The sequence below is a fragment of the Mandrillus leucophaeus genome, unplaced genomic scaffold, assembly GCF_000951045.1.
Source record: "Mandrillus leucophaeus isolate KB7577 unplaced genomic scaffold, Mleu.le_1.0 Scaffold1213, whole genome shotgun sequence".
NCBI classification, from domain to species: Eukaryota; Metazoa; Chordata; class Mammalia; order Primates; family Cercopithecidae; genus Mandrillus; species Mandrillus leucophaeus.
The window spans coordinates 161,006-179,067 of NW_012100466.1; the positions used below are offsets into that span (position 1 = coordinate 161,006).

General features: G+C 33.6%; 1 protein-coding gene across 3 annotated transcripts in view; it reads right to left on the minus strand.

The window, feature by feature from the left end:
* Positions 1–738: 738 nt before the first annotated feature.
* HDX (highly divergent homeobox) overlaps positions 739–18,062 on the minus strand; it is a 185,792-nt gene continuing 168,468 nt past the window's right edge. For 2 of the 3 annotated variants that reach the window (XM_011971352.1, XM_011971351.1), the window contains 3 exons: positions 16,826–16,909; positions 9,046–9,168; positions 743–4,868 (listed from right to left, as the gene is read on the minus strand). In XM_011971352.1, the coding sequence (XP_011826742.1) occupies positions 4,743–4,868; positions 9,046–9,168; positions 16,826–16,909 (333 nt within the window). In that variant the 3' untranslated portion in view covers positions 743–4,742. Of the gene's footprint in view, positions 4,869–9,045; positions 9,169–16,825; positions 16,910–18,062 lie in introns of all 3 variants that reach the window. The other variant, XM_011971350.1, reaches the window with a different exon arrangement.

Genomic DNA, 18,062 nt, shown 5'->3' on the forward strand with positions numbered 1-18,062 from the left:
TTTTAAATAGATTTGCAATGATACTCATTCACTTATCTAAAATGAAATGATTTCACCATCTTAAGTCAATAATTTTGTAGATCTGAGAAAGACATCAGTCATTTGAGATGCATTTTTGTATGTGATTCACTCCTTGCAATGTTTTTGAAAATTTACCAACTGGGAAGAAAAACTGCTGTTTTGCTAATTAAAACATACCACTTGCCCTTCGCATTCCTTCCCCACTAGTTAGGTAACATGAAGAGTTTTAATTGGTAAAAGGCTTTGACAAGGCATGGGCATATTTCACACAAATTAAAAGCATGCTCAACCAGTTTCTAAGATAACCAGGAAAATTTAGATGCAAAATCGCCACATTAAAACAAAACAAACAAACAAACAAAAAAACTCTTGTAAAAATAACACTCTGTTACACTGTGGCAATTTACTTGCTGATGTTACCATTTAAATATAATATCCCGAACATATTTGTTGTCTATTACAAAATATTCACTTTATTCCACTGGTATTGGAGTTAAGTAAAGTCAGTTAAGGACAGTACACATGTCAGCTTGGAAATCAACTCAGTTTCCACATGAGCACTCCATTTTCTCCCTTCTTTGACCCCCAGCACCTTATTCTCTTCATTTTTCATTTTATCAGAACCGTATTTCAGGGAGAAAATAATCCACTTTTAAAGGGGAAAGTGCTTACAACACAAAGGCTTATAAAAATAAATATTAAAATAAAGAATAGATGTCTGTTAGTTGGAAATCATTTATTGCCTCTATAAAAGTTTAAATAAAAACTCTACAAAAATTCACATTACAGTCTGATGTGGTTTTAAGGTGACAGTATATTTCAGAGGTAGTACTAGTAAAATGGGATGCAGGATTGCTAAAATTAATTACTTAACAAGTTAATGCAAAATAAAATTTCAATGTGGAGCAATATACACTCAGTATATATTTTAATGAAATAATTTTAATTATATTTGCATGAAAATATCACTTTATTCTTTTTTCCCCCAGCAAATCTGCTCTTTATCAAAGTCTGTTTTCAGCAATGGTATGTAGACTGCAGGTTCACAAGTTAATAGCCTCCTCGATTATAGCATTACAGAGCATAGCTTGGTGAAGAGCATGATACAGTGCTGTCTGCCAAGGAAAATACCAACTTCAAAGAGAAATCTACCCATTTACCTAACATTTAGATACAGTGGTACGGATAACTCCCTTAAAAAGCTAACCTATCACATGTTTGCATGTTTAAGATCTGAATGAAAATCTAATATATTTAAAAAGCAGACAAAATTTCTGGAATAACACAACTGTAATATGGAAGAAGGGCAGGAGTTAAAGTTTTCAGAATGTCTTTTAAAAATGATCACGAACTATTTGTCCAAGATGAGGAAACTATCCCTTGGAAATGGGCTGAATCCGATTCCCACCACCCCCACCAAAAAGGCAACAAAGTTAATTTTAGAGCCAAGAATTATTTTAAATTCACCACTTAGGTTTTCTTCTACAAACTTACAGACTGCTGAATATGAAAGTGCCTCACAATAGATGTTGCTGTCTTTGGAGAAATGGCTTCTTTGACATCTTTTGCGGTCTTGGTCGAATAAAGAGTACAGAGTATAATTGGGTCTCAGCCTTTTCTTCTCCAACAATAACAAACATTTCTATCACATGCTTGTAATGACAATACAATAATCCTGCTGTTGATAACTGACCTTACAACAAAATATCCCCAGTTTCCATGAAGAGGCCAATTTTCTTTTAAGGTTTTCTTTGCATGTGCTAATTTTCCTATTCTCCAGAGCAATTGCAATTCGCATTTTCTTGTGAATAAGTTTAGCTTGGCTGAAAAGAAGAAAATACCTTCCTTTTTGTTCGTATGTACACATTTTGGAAGGTAAGTGCTCTTACATACACATCTCTGGCTTAAAAATTGCTTGGCTATTCTAAGCTTAAAGCAGACATAGAAATGTAGTTGAAAGAAAAAAGAAGTGTTTTTGTTTTGTTTTGTTTTGTTTTGTTTTGTTTTTTTCCACATTGGCTTCTGTCTCCCTGAGAGAGCCTTCAGATAGTAAGATCTGTTTTAATACTCTCAAAGCCCTAAAGAAAGAAACACTAGTTAGTTAATTTTTATCCCCAACCATGAAGATGTTCACAAGAGTAATTATAAGCTGATAATTTTTCCTACTCTAACATATCTCAAAACCAACTCCTATCTACATATGCAAAAAATATACTTTCTTCATAACAACTTTTCAAAGCTTGACCTTGACATCTTTTTCAAAATCTACCATGCATAATTTCAATCTGGCAATTATGGTTCTTTTTCTATAGATACAGTATTTCCTTTGGTTCTTGCTACAGAACAGCCACATTTCATTTTAGAAGTATTTTAATTCCAGTGATGGTGAAGGAAAACATTCTGGTGCTGAAACACAAATTTCAAGTCAAAAGGAGTTCTAAATGTATTGTTACGATTTATATAGTTTCTGTTTTGATGAAACTTTAAACAGGCAAAAAGATCATCTATGGTTTCTCTAAAATTGTAGACTAGAAATCCTTCTAAGAATCACACCTAGCAGAACCTTAAATCTATTAAAAATTCTATTTAAATAAGGTTTATTAATATCATAGAAGATGTTAACAAGAAATAATTATTTGTGAAGTTTACAGTTTGCTGAGAAAACCAGTGTCCAGCACAGTGTCTTCTCTATAGCAGGAGCTCAACAAGTATTTTTCGATTTAGTGACTAATGGCTGATGTGTGACAAATACAATCTATAGTGTTAAAAGTTATAGGAGAGAGTATACCTATACTTAATTTGCAATGAGAACCAAATAAGAAGGGGCTTAAATTGAAGCAGAAGTAATTATATTTGTAAGATAAACTCAATAACTATGAAGCAGACCCTCGGAGAGACTTGAAGACCTGGAATTTGTTCATGCTACTTAAGAAGTGGTTTCTAAATTTGCTGTATATGGGGGCGACTCTTTGTCTCATGGAGGAATTGGTGTGACTGGTACATTTAATCATAATATCTGAGGTTCTGTTACTCTGTGCTGCTTTCTCTGAATGGAATTTGGCTTGTCAGCAAGAAATACTAACCACTGTTTGCAAAACTCCATATGGCTCAAGGAAGCATATCTGAACACTGAAATATTCTTATTAACAAAGGAACCATATCAGTAGTATGGCAGCAATATAAACAAATAAGTGACAAAGTGAGACTATCAGTGGGACTTTACCTATTTGTGTGTGGGGGAGGATGGGACACTTCAGGGTTAAAGACATTTTTGACCGCCTTTCTCTGTTCATAAGTTGGTATTAGTAAATTTCAAGATCAAATTTGGCTCTAATTACAAATTTTAAAAATATCCGAATACCTACTATGTACCGACAAAAATTAAAAACAAATTGGAAACAGAAACTTGATGACCGAAACAGCCATCTAGCTACTTCATTAATCTTTTAGGTATAGATAGTAATTTAACCATGCAACACAATTGCACACTGCCAAGTCACAAATATATGACACTGTGAGCTTAGGGAGAAAGTGATATTTTTTCTTCTATGGGTCTTGGTAATACCATCTGGTACTCCGGAAAGGAAGAACTGCAAAGAACAGTCTACAGTATGTTGCCATCTGGTACCTACTAATAGAACAACTGGGTAGCTTGCCCATTTTAGGTGTGTACTCATAGAATAGTATTCAGGGAATTCAGAAGACTGTGATTTACAACCAAAGTAGTATAACTCTTTTTGAATACTATCCTTGGCTGATGGCTCTGTACAGGCCTCATATGGAAATGAGGTAAATTTTGTGGCAAAGCTGAATGACTAAATTTTTAAAAAATCTCAGCAGCTTACCTTGACTTCCTGTTTCATAACATGTAAGAACTAAAAAAGAATTATAAAGATGGTGATAAATTTAAAATATTTGCGTAACACTTCATCTAACTCAGTTATACAAATTTACTACTAGAATGTCAATTGTATCAATATTTGTCATTTGTAGTAATGAAGAATCCCCATCAAGACTAATTTTGACAACATTTTGTTTCTGTACACTTCGTAATTTATTTGACTTTATGTTGGTTAAATTACCTTTCCATTGTGCTTCCCCAACCCCACACAAATATTTGGGTTAGATAATAGAAGAACACCAGCAATTTACAATTACATACCTGTAATCATTTCAATTTTCAATCATTAGCTTAAGTCGAATTCTCATAGGGGTTAAAAAATAAATCAGAGAACTCATTAAATAATGAGTTAAATACTTTTTTAAAGTTTTATTTTAAATGTTCAGTCCACTTTCCTGAGAAAATGTGTATGTGGATGATAGGAAAAGCAGAGAAGAAGAAAGAAGATGTAATGGCTACAAAAACAAGACTAATCAAGCTGTAGCAACTTGATAAGCAATGCTGAAATGTCTTTAGTTATTTTGTCTCTGGTTAGAAATTAGACATAACAAATTTCAGGGTTAAACTGCTGAAACTTAAATATAAATTTTTTCCAGAGTTCCATCAGTTAAAAAAATACTCTCTCAAACAATGCTTTTAAATTTCACCTACATTTTTTGCACTGTAGCCATTATATCTTGTACATTCTTCACAGAATATGTCCGTTTCAACAATGTGTTTTCCCAACTAAAGAATACCAGGGCAACAGAATGCAGTTATCTTGAAATGCACACCTGTTACGAAGCCAAAGGGCTGTATCATACATTCCCTCCAACTGAAATCACAAACTTTCTGAGACATTTTTCTCTGATAAAGAAGATACACTGAATGAGGTATCATCAGGCTCCAGCGAGGCATGATTGAAATCCATTTCTTCTAATTCAGGAGGTAAATCTGACAGCAGTGCCTGAATAAAAAAAATTGATATTTTTGAATTAGTATGTGGATAGATTGTTTTCCAATTTTATGTTAATAGTTGTAGTCCCCTCATGGTGAATTATCTTTTTGGATTTAAAGAATAATTTATACTTCGGGATCTTAGACAATACCTTACCTAAAAGAAAAATTCTTCATACATTATTAAGAAAGTAACAAAATTCTAGATGTTGAAAGTGTGAATTGTGTAGAGTGGAACCTTTACAAAGGGGATATTAAGAGGGAAATGAGCAACTCTTCTGAACCAAGTGCTTTGAAGTGTTTGAGGTTAGTGATTTTCATACTAGTTTGGAGTGTGCATTGATCACTGTTTAAGGGATTTAAAATTGCGTTCTTTGTTAAAATATTCATGCCAGTTATGCTGTCCTTCATAGGAGACTGCATTTAACAAAACACTATTTTGTACTTCAGTGGGAGAAAGAACTTAGCAGTATGGAAAAACGTTCAGCTATTTTACTTTAGATTAAATTTTAACAACTTGAAAAGACCAAGTAATTTTATTTTTTCTTTCCTAAGGCTATGTTCATACCTACAGATGGTCAGGCACCCACCAGAGCACAGCGGAATCAGTGGATCTATCTGTAGAAATGATGTATCTGGAGGGCTACTCATTTCTCTGTTTGAGTAATAAGGATAATCCAATAACGATAAACTAAGCTTTGTCATGGTCTAATTGTTTTATCTGAAGTTGGAGAACATGCACCCATACTAAAGAAATAAATGATTGATCAAGTTTTATGCGGCTGACAATGCTGATGTTCACTTGATCACGAGGAATTTTGAACTTAATGACTGATTTGCTGCTTCCAATACTAAGAATAATGTAGCATATCTGACAATTTTTAGACAGTATTACTTGTAATGTGGGCTTTGGGTGCAGTGGTAAATAAGGACCAAGGGAACAGGAACAGATAAAAGCTTGTCACTACCCAATTAAGGAACAGAAAGGGCATGTTGGAGAATATATGAAATCCACTGTTAAAATAAGACAGTATGCACTCATTCTCTTTATTAAAAGAAGTGGCAGCTGCAAATCCTATACTCCTTGCCTTGTAGCACAGAGGCAAGATAAAAACATTCTCATTTTTATCAGGCTATGTAAGGGAAGACTAACCCCTATCTGGCAGACAAGCTGTTATTATTTATTTTATAAAATTGAATTTCTCATAAATTTATTGCTGGAACTGAGAGTATATACACAGTAAACTAACTTAAAGGTAATGCATGCTTTCTAAGTTACTAGATTTCAGTAATACGACACAGAGTCATTTTCTCCTAGAAAAGTGTTTTACCACTAAACCAGTCCCAGCGCAATGGGGCCTTTTCTGACGTTGGCTGATCATTCTATGTGAAATACATCACAGATTTAGTTCACTTTGCAATTTAGAAGATGCCATATTAAAGAGGAGGAAGTGTTCAAATTAACATTCACTAAACATGTGCTTAGGGTCAGACAGTCAAGATAATGAGATTTAATGATATTCTAATTTTTAGTGGGGAGATTACAAATCAGAGAAGCATTGTTATTTATTTCTTTGTTACTGCATTATAAGTAGTTGACTGAGTAAAATGAGTGCAGTAAAAATATAAAAAATTTTAATATCTGAGGCAGCATGGGGCACTACTAATACATGTGGTCCACTTTAGAATTCTTCTTTCAGTATCTTACTAGATTTGCAACTGAAAAAAATTTTTGGATTATAACAGTTGTTGGAACTGCCATTTTCACAGATACTAAGGTGAATACAATTAACTTTCTTTATTAAGAATGTTTCATAAATGACAACTATCCTCAGGTTCTGACCCACTGTCATTTTTCCCAAGAGATTAAAACATTTTCCATATGATCAGTTTCCATAACACCTATTCTAGACCCTATGGTATGAATATCAATTTCTGTAGTATTAATCATTCTTATCCCACTCGCAAAGTGGAGAAATTGAAGTTCAAGAAAGGCTATTGATCTGGCTAGGAACACACAGTGAATTAGCAGAAGCAAGACCACAGCAAATGACTAAGTATAATGCTGAAAATATTACTTTGATTTTAAAGTGGCTAATTGATTTAAACAACAACAACAACAAAATCTTTGGGTAATCTAGTGTTTCAGTCAAAGACTATCACATTTTGTAAACCCTGGACTACTTCAATGGTCCAAAATATTCTATGGACCACACGTCTCACTCAACTTACACAAATCAAGATTAATGAAAGAACACTGAAAATTTGTTTTAAAATTAAAAACCAGTGACACATGGTTGTCTTTTATAAGGTAGAATAAAATTAATTCCAGAAAGAAACCCATAAATATTTCATGATGTAAAGATCAGTAGTTTAAGTAATTACCTAGATAACTTTTTTGGACTACTATTCGTGTCTTCTATATTTTGTGACCATATTCTGAGATTCATTATACTCATTCTTAGTTATACAAATTAGTAGTTTCTCTTTGGTGCTGATTATACTGGCTATAAAGCTCACTACAATTTTTGAATCATGTTCTCTTTCAGCCAACTTTTGTCCATATACTAATTTATTAGTCTTTAATCAGAGGGAAAGTAGAAGAGGAAGAGAAAAATAAAAATGCACATTAGTTACACTTCTTATTTGTTATTGGTATTGGGAAAAGAACCAAACCAGGAATGAGGTTAGAATTTGGAAATAAAATAGAGTCTGTGTACTATTCCTAGATGTCAAGAGACACAGAAACTTGCTAGTTACTTGGCCATATAACTCTCAATTCACAACCATGCTATGACTTTCAAAACAAGGGCCACACTTCAAGTTATTCCTCTGCTTGTACCTAATTTTGTTGATTCACAGTTATTTAAAATTTACAGTACTCTTGGAACCATGTTCAAAACTACCTCCCCTATTCATTTAAAATCTGCATTTTTAGGTTTCTAAAAAATAAACACATTTTCAGTATGTCACGGAATATACATAACTCACATAATAAACCAATATGCTTAAATTAAGCTGGCAAAGATAAATGAAAGCTACTGTCTTGGAATGTCTGTGTGTGTGTGTGACGGGGTGCACAGGGAGTAAAATTCATAAAACTTGACACATAATATACATGCTGGTTTGAGCATCATGAGTAAATTCATTAGTTTCAATTTTGTGGTTCAGCACTTCAATAAAATATATAAAGGCTATTTCATTAAAAAAAAAAGGAGGCTTATATGATGCTATGGCTTTAATCTTTTTCCTTAGGGATATCTAGGGTGGGCTATATACATGCTGTCTTTCTTTGATGTAAGAGATGAATATTTGTACTCCTGACATTCCTTGATGAATAAAAACCTCTGAGACTGTTTCCTAAATAAGATAAGGGTTACCTGCGTCTCACACCACTCCTATAGAACTGTGACAAGGAATCAGCATAATGACATATAGTTCAAATGAAAATTTGTTATAATTTAATATTAAATGGAATATTTATTATAATTCTATAGTTTTTAGCAGGCCTAACAAATTATTATATAGATTTCACATGAATATTTGAGACACGAAATGTAATTTGGGAGGAACTGGTAAACAAAAACCCACGTCAACATGCAAAAGACAGTAAATTTCATCTTTGGAGTCAAAAATTCAAATGCTCAAATACTTAAATTGGGAAAAGTAAGTGATGCACTGTGGAAACAAAGAATTTCACAAAGTAATTTCATATTTTCTTAGTGATGAGCAACACATTACAGAACAGAAGATGTCCAAACATCTGTGAACTGTAGTGAAGGTTAACAAGAAATTAAGATCCAGAAGAGAGGCAAAGAAATGCTTTAACTCTTTCATTCACAAAAGGTCCCAAAATATGTGCCTCTCTAGTTAGGGTAGCCCAGTCTCTATCAACATTTTCAGAAATTTCTTTGAAATTAATTTTAAAATTATTTTTCCCACCTAAAAGACTAACCTGAAATTAAAAGCATGTTAATCAATTATTTTGATTTTCCACTGAAGCAGCATTCAAAACCTGAGCAGCTATTCTCAAGAAAACTGTTTTGCAAAGGTCATGAAATAACAAATATTTCCTCCATGCCAAACACAAATGAAGTATAAAAATGAAAATATATGAATAACCCAAGTGTGACATACCATTTTTCGACTTGATACATTGCTGCTTACTACTCTCTCCTGGGACCTACCTGCTGTTGTTCCTTATCGTCAGCTTTCATGGCTAATATCAAGCTTCTGACAAAAGTCTGAAGTTTAAAGTATTTTTGCTTTTGAATCTCTAGCTCATTTTCAATGAATTTGACTTCTTCATTCTGAAAGAGAAAATATCAAATGATACAATTACCTTATGTAAACCTAGGAGTGTACATGTTTGATGCACAATAAAATTCTTAAAAACCATCAAATAAGAAGGACAATAAAGAAAACAAAATGTTAACATAAAGGAATACAAAGCATGGAAGAAAATGATCCTATTAGTCATAGGCTGCCTGTTAAGCAAATCACTATAGAAACAATTTTTAAGATCAAAAACCAATCCAATCAGTTCCAGTAAGAGAAAAACCGAAAAACAGCTCCCTTCTTGGAAAGACCCCTCCTCTATCAAGCCTAATTGGCATTTAGATTAAGATTAAGAATAAAGGCTGGGCGCATGGTTCACACCTGTAATCCCAGCACTTTGGGAGGCAGAGGTGGGCGGATCACCTGAGGTCAGGAGTTTGAGACCAGCCTGGCCAACATGGTGAAACCCCATCTCTACTAAAAACACAAAAATTAGTCGTGCGTGGCGGCATGTGCCTGTAGTCCAAGCTACTCAGGAGGCTAAGGCAGAAGAATCACTTGAAACCGGGAGGCAGACAGTGGTTGCAGTGAGTGGAGATCGCGCTGCTGCATTCCAGCCTGGGCAGCAAGAGTGAGACTCCGTCTCAAAAAAAAAAAAAAAAAAAAAAAAAAAAAAAAAAAAAAAAAAAAAAAATTGAGAATAGACGGAATCCAATTAACCCAAAGAGCAATAGCAGACACAGTAATGTTGAATTTGCCATTCAGAAAGCCAACTACTCAGAACTTAAATGGTTAATTTGCACAAAGAAGAGCCTGAAATTACTAAGACTGTCTTAAGTTGTTTGCTGAGCCTCCACAGATTAAGTAGGAGTCTGTTATTCCAAAAAATCTGAAAATGTACCACTGTGTACCATTGGTGTAAGAATCAGTTACTCTTTACTATTTTTGCTAGTTGCATAGGTAAAACAACTGGACTAATATTTGGGAGTATTCTAGTGCCAGGACTACTGATAACTGTAAACTTGGGTGGGTGACACTCTTTACTCATCAGTAAAATGGTTATTATACTGGTACTCCCTGACAGTTCTAGCTTTGAGGGCTCTAACACTCAAATAAGATAATGACCATGAAAGTGCTCTGAATAGGTTTACTATAAAAGCCACAGTAATCAGGAAAGGATGGTATTGCATAAGGGTAGACATATCAACCGACAGAAAAAAATAGAGATGAGAAATAAATCCCCACAAAAATGGTCGATTGATTTTCAACAAAGGCGCTGAGGTCACCCAATAGATAAAGTATTGTTTTTCAACAAACAGTGGTTAAACAAATGCAAATCCACATGCAAAAAAAAAAAAAAAAAAAATTATCAACCCTTACCTCACATCATAGGCAAAATGTAACAAGACATGGATCATAGACCTAAAGCTAAAATGCATAATAAAACTGAAACTTTTAGAGGAAAAGAGAGGAGAAAATCTTTGTTACCTTGGGTTAGGCAAAAAGTTCCTTAAATAGAACACAAAAATTATGGAACTTAAAAAAAACAAAACTTTTATTTTAATTTATTTAGTTAAATCAATTTTATTTATTTATTTTTTTATTTAAAGACAGGGACTTGCTCTGTTGCCCATACTGGAGTGCAGTGGTACAATCATAGCTCACTGCCACCTTGAACTACTGTGCTCAAGAGATCCTCTCACCTCATTAGCTAGACTACAGGTATGCACCACCATCCCTGGCTAATTGTTTTTCAACTTTTTTGTAGAAATGGGATCTCCCTATTTTGCCCAGGCCGGTCTTGAACACATGGTCTCAAGCGATCCTCCCACATCAGTCTCCCAAAGTGCTGGTATTACTGGGATACATTATTGTGCCTAGCCTCAAGAAAGACCTATTTTATAAAATGAGGTCAGGAGTTTTAAACCAGCCTGGGCAACATAGCAAGACCCTGTCTCTACCAAATATATATATATATATATATATAGCCTGACATGGTATGGTGAGGTGGCATGCAGCTATAGTCCCAGCTATTCAGGAGGCTGAAACAAGAGGACTGCTTGAGCCCAAGAGTTTGAGGTTGCGGTGAGCCATGATCACACCACTGCACTTCAGTCTCGGTGAGAGTGAGACCCTACGTCAACAAACAAAACAAAACAATACAAAAAGCAACTTTGCTCTTTAAAATATATTGTAAAGAAAATAAAAAATAAAGCCATATATAGGGAGAAAATATTTTCAAACCATACATCTGACAAAGCACTTGGATTCAGAATACATAAAGAACTTACAACTCAATTATGAGATGAGCAACAAAGTAAAAAGCAAAATATCTGAACACACTCTTCATCAAATAAAGTATCTGAATGACTAATAAGCACATGAAAATATGCTTAATGTCATTTGTCCTTAAAGAAATACAGATTAAAACTACTGACATATTACAATACGTCAGTACTACTGCTGACATATTACAAAGAGATACTACTACTGACATATTACAATAGTTAAAGTTAAAGAGATTGACAATACCAAGTGCTGACAAGAATGTGGAGCAATTAGAAGTCTCATACATGTTGACAAAAGGTGTCCACCTCTGCAAAATGCTTGAAGAGATTGATTCTGAGCCAAATATGAGTGACCAAAGGCCTGTAACACAACCCTCAGGAGATCTTGAGAAATGTGCCCAAAGTGGTTGGGCCACCACTTGATTTTATACATTTTAGAAAGACACAAGGCATAAATCTGTATTTGTAAGTTATACATTGGTTTGGTTCAGAAAGGAGGGGCAACTGGAAGCAGAGACTTCCAGGTCAAACACAGATTCAAAGATTTTCTGAATGGCAATTTCTTGAAAGAGTTATCAATAGAAAGGAATGTCTGAGTTATGATTAGGGGCTGTGGAGACCAAGGTTTTATCTTGCAGATGAAGGCTCCAGATAGCAGGCTTCAGAGAGAATAGATTGTAAGTGTTTCTTATCAGACTTAAAGAATCTGTTTTATCAGTAATTCTAAACGGGAGGAAGATATGATGAGGCATGGCCAGCTTGCCATTCCCATCATGGCCTGAACTAATTTTTCAGATTAACTTTGGAATGCCCTTGGCCAAGAGGGAGGGTTCATTCAGATGGTTGAGGGACTTAGAATTTTATTTTTGGTTTATTAATACATACATTTTTGGTGAAAGTGTAAAATGGTACAGCTACTTTGGAAAATATTTTGGCAATTTCTTATGAAATTCAACATAATTTTTCTTAACATAAGACTCAGCAATCCTACTTTGAGGTATTTGCCCAAGATAAATGAAAGCACATGTCATAAAAAGACTTATAAATATTCATAGCAGGTTTATTTATAATAGTCCCAAACCAGAAGCAGTTCAAGACTTCATTAGCAGGTGAATAAACAAATTATGGTGGTGTTTACACAACTACGTCCACCTGTCAAAACTCATCTAACTGTATACTTAAGAAGAGGAATTTTATTGTATGAAAATTATGCATCAATTAACCTGGTTAAAAATAGTCTATCCCAAAGGGGCGAAACAAAATCTTTTCCTTCTGTCTAACTGACACTTTGTAACCTCTGACCATCATTCCCTTATTTCCCAATTTCCCGCAAGCCCTTGGTAACCACCATTCTACTCTCTGCTTGTTTGAATTTGATTGTTTTTTATTGCGCACATAAATGAGAACATGGTGGGAGTCTTTCTGTTCCTGGCTTATTTCATTTATCATAATGTTCTCCAATTCTGTCCATGTTTTTTCAAACAACAAAATATTTTTATATGCTGAATTGTATGAATGATGAATATGGTAAATAATAATAATATATTGTACATTTTAAAATCACTATGAGAAAAGTTGAAATGTTTTCACCACAAAATATGGTAATTTGTGGTGATGGATATGTTATGTAGCTTGATTTAATTAATCCACATGGTATTCATAAATCATAACAGCATTTTGTACCCTATAAATATACACAACTCTTGTCAGCTTAAAATTAAAAAGTAAAAATTATTGTAAATAAATAATCAGCCAGTTACCATTTCAAAAAACATGAAAGTAGGCTATGATTATTCTTTGCATCTAGCAAACTGGTCTCAAAATCATAGCAGGACTTTTAACAGCATTTGTTCAGAAAACCAAATTAAAGTATATTACAATTAATTGGTTCTATGGGTATTTTTATTGTTTCAATTGAGAGGATGCTGTAGTATTTATCATATCCAGTCTATTAAGATGTTTACTATACCATCTATTTTATCAGCTTAGTTAAAAGCTTTTTTTACCTGATAAAACTGCTTCTTCTCAGACCATTTAATATCAAGTGAATCATCTGTACAAGTGAAATTCCTTATCCAGAGGCACTCTATAAAAATCTAAATTATAAGTAAGCATTATAATAAAATTCAACATACTCCTGTCATGATATATTTTACTAATTTTAAGCCTTTGCTTTATTAGTATTCATTGTCGGAGCAGTAGTATTAGTAAAGTGCTGACCAGGAAGTCTTTTCTAATACAGGAGATATAAGTTATCATTATAGTAGTATGTGGTTTGAATGCACAGTCCTTCTTAGCTGCATTCACAGTGTATTGGGAAACATTAATTCACATTTACAAAAGTCATGAAGCATCTTTTGATATGCAGACTTCTAATTCTCCATGCAAATATTTCTCCTCCTCGGTATTTATGCAATGTTTGGAAAATATAAACGGCTTTAAGATAATTTAATATTGCAGACATTTTCTTCACAGAGCTGCTTTGCAAGCCTATTAAATACTTCCTAGATAACAGGCAGTAATTTATGTGTACTTTCCAGATTTTCTAAGTAAATCAATGCTTGTGAGAAGAACTAGTATCATAACATCAGTTACTGAATTTCATAAAACAAGATCTATCTTATTTTTATTGTTGTTAAAGTCCTACCTACATTTTGAGTAAGCTTTGTTAATTCTTTTTCAAGATGATAGTAAGGAGAACTCCAGGTTCCACGTTGACCAGAGCTTTGATATCTGAGCAAGCTATTAATGTCTGCCAAGTCTGAGGTGCTATTTTATGATGCAGTTACTCCTGCCTCAGGTACTGAGCCCATCAACGTATCTCATAAACATTTTGTGTTAGTTAGAATTCCGAAGAACATGAATTTCTGGTGATGTATCTCAATCAAAAACTCCACTATGACCAAAATGAGTATTGATGGTTGCATAGTAATAAGTGTCAAATGCACCATTGGAAACATTCTTTCAGTTTGCTACATGAAATCCCAAGAATGACAGACTGAATAATTCAGTGTAGGGGAAAAAACACAATGATCCAGCTCCTGATTTTATGTAAATGAGTACTTGCATGGTAGTTTTAAAATTATTTCCAAAGATAAATTAAGTCATTTGTTCACTCACTCAGCAATTACTATAACTATAGTTACAGTTGAACAGTTATGAGACAGGCTCTCAACCAGGTAACACATAGGTGAATAAAGTAAGTCTCTTCTTACAAGAAGTTTATGATGAATATATCATCATGTGCTGTATAACAACGTTTCAGTCAACAATGTGCCACATATAATGACAGTCATCCCATAAAATTATTATGGAGCTGAAAAATTTCTATCACTTAGTGACGCTGTAGCCATCATAACGTCATAGTACAATGATTAACTTCTCTATGGTAAGATACACAGTACTTACCTTTGTGTTCCAATTGCCTACAGTATTCAATACAGTGACATGCTATACAGGTTTGTAGCCTAGAAGCAATAGGCTATATCATATACGCTAGGTATGTAGTAGGCTATATACATCTAGGTCTGTGTAAGTATACTCTATGATGTTTTGCACAATGACAAAATTGACTAACAATGGGTTTCTCAGAATTTATCCCGATCATTAAGCGATGCATAATGGTACTTAAGATATCAACAATGTGGTTTTCATCCCCAAACAAGAAACACTAGTATGTGTATACCAAGGGGTACAACATTTTCTCTGAAGACAGATTAAATTACTAAACTGGCAGGGCTTTTTAAAACCAACATCTTGACATCAGTAACAAAAACTGCTATATGAGGTTTTGCTTACCTTTCCTTTAGAAGTAACAAAGTTCATGTGAGATGAGTTGAAAAATTTTAAAATCATGATTACAAAAAGATATATTTTCTAGATAGGTGCTGAATTTTGAAAATTAAAGAAAATAACTTTATGGAACTGCCAAGACAGAGGCAATTATATAAAACATATAAGAAAATTCCTAATGGGGCAGTAAATGACCCATTGTTTCCACAGAATTTATTACAATGGAAAACACTGGATTGATGCAATGTTCTTTAGAGTTCAATGAAAAATATTAGTAAACATTTCTGGACTAGACACTCTGCCCTGCCCTACTCTGGTTTTTAGCACCAAACCTTTTCAAGTAGACTGCCACCCAAGAGGCGAGAGGTCTTGGAAAGAATCCTCTGAGTCCTGGGCCCAACCCTCTTTGACATATTTGAGAATGCTAAGAGGAGTACACTTAACAGCTGTGCAATCCAGTCCTTTCGTCTGTAGTTTCCACAACCTGTGCCAAGTTGTGGCATGCAGAGACATTGTAATCCTGAACTGGGCATTTAGAAATATTATATGGCCATGTAGGAGAGATTATCATAATCTCTTGTATTTCAGAACCAACAAATTTATAATTCTGTTAGTTGGAAATACAGTCGAAACATAGGACTTTATCAGTTCTTTGGCCATTTAGGAAGTACATTTCAAAAGATATTTCCCTTCTGTGTTTACAATATTCAATATTTTAAAGCTTGACATGTTATGAATATTTGGAAAACAGAATCTGTTGGATGGCATACATTTCAATTATAGTAAAACTGAAAAGATTTTAGAGGAAATGACAGCTGTTGTACTTTCTGATTAAATACTATTTTCTGTTAACATTTTAACATTACTAATCTCTGCTTTGAACACTGATGACATTTCATGACAAGAACTTTTGTGTATGAAAAGAGCTGTGTGGCCAAAATTTCAGAAGGCCCCAAAGTTACCTAGTAAGATAGAATAATCATTATCAAAGGGACAGCTTTTATAAATCTATGCAGAAAACATATTGACATACAGACTAATAGATTATGTTCAGATTTAATAAAAAAAAAATGTATAGCACTCTGTCAAAGGCAGCTTTTCAATTTAGTAACAAATGACATTAAGAAAAGGTCATCTGTATTCATATTCATTCTGTATTTGCTTTGGAAATTGTTTGTAAACTTCTCCTAGAACAGGTATATTATTATATTTTTAAAAATTATCTACAGAAGAAGTAAAAATTTAGGATAAAATTACTAAAGTCCACTGGAAAAAAATATCCCTTTTACCGTCATTTAAAAATGAACTTTGTCTTTAGAAAAGCTTTGTCATACATTTCATGTTGACCACTACTAAGTACTGCCTCCATCCTGCCATATACCATCAATACTTACTCCACTCAGCAAACTCTTTGCCTAAGATCATAACCCCTAAACCAGACAGCAATAATTAAAATAATCAGCACTCTGACTGATATTCAAGTTGCCAGAAAGAATTAATGCAGAGCCTCAGAATGCTTAACTTATTAAATAGGAGTAACATAGGTATTGTAAAATTCTGCCTCATTTAATACCTTCTCTTAATAAATTCATAATTTTAATTTACCTACCTTATAATCCAAGAGAGAGTTTACTTGTTCTACTTCAGAATTACTTATCATGTCACTTTCTTCATCATCAATAATTTCTATTTTCTGTAACAGAAGTAGAGAAGTTACAAATATATATCACGTCATTCTTACTACACTCAGCAATGTATAGAAAATACGCATTCAATGTTCAGGTTGTCTAGTCTAGATTATCTGGAATGAACTCTGATAACTGACTGACTCCTCAGTGTTACACATAGTGTGTGTCTGAGCCACCTCCCTCTACCTTTAACTGATGACTGGTAAATAAAAACATTAATACTATTTAAAATAGAAAATGTCTTTTTACAATATCCCTAACAAAACAGGCGAACTGCTTAAACAGTACCCTCCAGTGACAGGAAATTCACTTCCTGTAATGGTGGTCTATTTTAATGGGGGTAAACACACAATTGATGAAATAGTTTTCTTCTGTAAGTTTCCACATGCCTCTTTGTGACTTATAATGTAAAATGTCAGCATATGACATATTCCAAAATCAAATACCATTTTTAAAAATTCCAATATTTACTGCAGACTGCACAACTTTAGCTCGACAACTAATTAAAAGCAGGCATCTATGATGTAATGATAAAAATATCATGATGATTTGTTTCCTTCATTGAAGAGTAACATCCAGGATGAGGAGGTGGAGAGAGAGGAAAAGGGAGAAAGAGAAAGGAGACAGATTAAATTATCTTCGGCTTTTTTTTTAAAAAGTCATAGCATAGCTTGTACAATATCTTGCCCACAGTAGGTACTAATACTAATTAAATATCTGTCGAAAGAATGAACAAAACTGTTCAGCGTTGATAAAAAAAAAAATGACCAATGAGCTCCAACCATGAGGGGGCAAGTTCTCTAATCATATGATTTTTTTTAAAAAAAAAGGAAAAAAAGGTATAAATAAAACCAGCTCTAATTTTTTCTTTCACATGTAAAAAATACAGTTAAGAAAAAATGCCTTTAAATATTTAAACCCTGCCAACCCAAAGAAAAATTTTAAAAAAGGAAAAACTAAGCTATATTCAGTCACTAGACGGTCTTTTAAGAACAAGCACATAAATAGCAACATGTTGTAGGCAGAATTTGAAATCAGGCTTCCTACCCTGTCTGTGCGTGTGTGTGTGTGTGTGTCACACACACATACATATATGCACACACATACAAATACATTTATATATGGTGATTAAAGGTCACAAATTAACTTGGAATGATT